Consider the following 3,111-nt stretch of genomic DNA (forward strand, 5'->3'; position numbering starts at 1 on the left):
TGTGTGTGTGTGTGTGTGTGTGTGTGTGTGTGTGTGTGTGTGTGTGTAGGGGCTGGTTCGGCAGCACCAGCTCAGAGGTGAGCTCCACTAACAGCAGTGTGGACCTCGGTGGCTCTGAGTCGGCGGTGGAGCGGTGGAGCGTGTTCGGACCGCGACCTCTCGTCCACAAGTCGACCTCTGACCTGGGATCAGACCCCACGGCCTCAGGTAACCAGCACCGCCCCGCTGTGGGACTCTCAATCTGTACTCAGAGTTTAGAGACGTCCCCTCTCTTTGTTCTGGAAAAAACATTAAAAGGAAACGTCCAGAATTTTGGTTAATGGGTGAACACATGAACTTAGGACCGACAGTAAACACGGAGCTTTAAAAGCAAACTTTAGTGTCGGTTTGTTCGCTGAGAAACAACATTCCTCTTCTCACACGAGGGACGATTCAGTCTGGAAACTATCAAAGTCTTTGTTACAACATGACTTTAGGTAAGTCATTTCAGACGGGACACGTCTTTCAGACTAGTGGAACGTTTATAATAACTAATAATAATTTTTGATGTCAGTAATACTATTTTGAATTATTTTCATTAATCTCTTCTTTTTTTTTTTTCCTAGCAGGCTTTGCGCTGCAGGCGTACCGCGGCGCCCATAAGCCGACGCCCATGGAGGTGATGAAGTCGTCGGCCACGCGGCTCGCCGACAGCACCGCCGCTCAGCAGGTGAACCCTCCCAAGATGGAGATCCCCACCGTGGAGGCTCGCCGGCAGGGAGCGCGACCTCACAAGCTGAAGCCCAGAGACATGAACGTCCTCACGCCCTCCGGCTTCTGAGACATCGCACGTCTCATCAAAGGTCCCATGAAATGTAATCATGTCGTCAACTCTGCTTTATTACAACTTGGGTATCATTTTCGTAGTTTTGTACGTCCTTCCTGTTGGCGAATAATAACATTGTGCTCCACGAGGTAATCGCTCGCCGTGTTTCCATCGACGCGTTTTGAACATCGCGTTAGAAAAGAAACGTCTTTAACGTTCGCTCGAGGTGCTTTTTGAAACGTTTTTCACAAATAAATTGTGACGTCTCGAACGTTTAACTCACAATTACAACAATTTGAAACAAATTCCTGAAGACTTTCTCTGATTGGTCGGCCAAGACGACTCAAAGCTCTACTTCTTCTTCTACTCTGTTTTCTGGCGGATTACAGATTAGTCGTCAACTATTAAATCAATCTGCAACTCTTTTGATCATCAATTCATTGGTTTGAGTATATTTTTTTAAAGAGGGTTAAATGTGGATGTTTTCTGGTTACTGAATACCTTTTGAGTTGTGACATTTGAAGACGTCATCGTGGGCTTTGTTTCCTTTTATTCACCAAATAATCTTGAATTTCAGCTCTGTGGCCGAGTGTATTCGCTCCAGACCAGTTGATAGAAATGCGGTTTTGTTTCTCGTGACATTTCAAACGTTTTCTTGACTGAAATGGAAACTTGGCGACTGTTATCTGGGATGTTGGCGACGTTACCTAAAGGAAATCTGACAAAACAAGTTGTAAATAAACGTATTTAGCAGGAAAAAACTCAACAAAGTCCTCGTCCATTCTGCATGTTGCGCTGTCGTTACAACATGCTACGTTTTTAACAACTTCCCATCTCCATCTTTGAGGCGTTTACTGTGTTACTTGGCTGCAAAAAGAAGAATCCTACTTTCCCTTGACCCTCGGTCTTGTTACTGTTACAGCTGCAGCATGCTGGCAGTGGCTGATCCTCGTATGTAGTGAAGATGACGGTGGTCCTTGTTTAAAATGATCCTCTGTTTTAAAAAAAAAAAAAAAAAAGCACTTTATTCCTCCTAAACATGCTCGATTAGCCTCTCGTGTTACACATTCCTCCAGGATGCAAGTCAATGTGAGAAAAGCTACTGTGTTGATAGTCTGTCTTCTTAAAGGGACATTTCAATAAGCAGGGCGGAATAAAACACATTCCTTAAGTGTAGTTTAACAAATCAAACCAAGAGAACAAAGAAAAGATTGTCTCAGGAAATCCTGCTCACTGAAACGTTCCACTTATTGTTTTGTGTTACAGATGTTTGAATTTATAGGTTTTTGTTTTTTTTATATTCCGCTGTAGCAACAGATTAATTTGTTTTGTGATTGCTGGTTTCAATCGAAGGAGGCAAGAACTCAAAAGAAGAAGAAGGTTTAAAGACTGTTTTCAGTGTGCGAGCGCCGTCAACGTGTGACCTCTGTTTTCTACCGGTCTGACGGTCAATGATGAAGGGCTCCACATGAGTTTGGGTGCAAATCGACTGAAGAGATAAAACTGTGCTGCATCCTGCAGAAGCCTTGTGTCACAAAGTGAAAGAGTATTTTTTTTCTCTGTGCAAAGGAAACGTTGAGAAAACTGACATTTCTGCAGCGCTAGCTGAATGCTAACGAGGGTTCTGCGAGATGAAATGAATCTTCGTAGCGCTCAATGATTTCCACCCGTCAAAGTAAATGAAGCACCCGGCTGATTGTTGTTTCACTCTGATTTGATTATTTGCTCAATATGACTGAGCAGTTTGAAGTAAACCTCTGCTGACAGATGTTGTGTTGAACATTCCTGAACCCTCAGCAGCTGTAAATATTAAAATATGACTGTTTCCTCTCTGTTAAAGTTTATGTTCGCTGTGTTTAAAGTGTGACACTCCCCTTTAAATCTCTCCCTGACTGAAGAATCACATCTGAATCTGTACGGTTGTGACGTTTTCTGTTCGTCTGGTTAATATTTTTCCAGTTGATGGCAAAGAGACCTTGTCCTTGGTTTATACAGTCTCTGTACACTTTGAAATTTCACAATAAATGTTACGTTGTCATCAGAAAAACAAAGAGTGTTTTATTTCAACCTGTTTTGCACAATGTCTCCACTCGGAACTGTTTATTCCCATTTAAATATTCACTGTGGATCTGTAGTCATTTATTTCAGCCTCAGTTCACCAGTGAATACAGAAACAAACAGGTTCAACACACGAGGAACTGTTTGTGTGTAACTGAGTTTATTTTCCTTGTAAAGTGTCAGAAGTGTTTCATGCAGAGTGAACCGCACTCAAACTGTAAAAACTAAAACATCTCCACCATCTGCTG

General features: G+C 42.6%; 1 protein-coding gene across 2 annotated transcripts in view; it reads left to right on the plus strand.

The window, feature by feature from the left end:
- Nucleotides 1-2,852, plus strand: part of LOC116377503 (putative monooxygenase p33MONOX) — a 3,986-nt gene extending 1,134 nt beyond the window's left edge. Inside the window, exons 4-5 of one of the 2 annotated variants that reach the window (XM_031839147.1) lie at nucleotides 50-207; nucleotides 606-2,852. In XM_031839147.1, the coding sequence (XP_031695007.1) occupies nucleotides 50-207; nucleotides 606-820 (373 nt within the window). In that variant the 3' untranslated portion in view covers nucleotides 821-2,852. The remainder of the gene's footprint in view (nucleotides 1-49; nucleotides 208-605) is intronic. The other variant, XM_031839148.1, reaches the window with a different exon arrangement.
- The last annotated feature ends 259 nt before the right edge of the window (nucleotides 2,853-3,111 follow it).

The sequence above is a fragment of the Anarrhichthys ocellatus genome, unplaced genomic scaffold (assembly GCF_004355925.1).
Source record: "Anarrhichthys ocellatus isolate YVR2014 unplaced genomic scaffold, GSC_Weel_1.0 scaffold1335, whole genome shotgun sequence".
NCBI classification, from domain to species: domain Eukaryota; kingdom Metazoa; phylum Chordata; class Actinopteri; order Perciformes; family Anarhichadidae; genus Anarrhichthys; species Anarrhichthys ocellatus.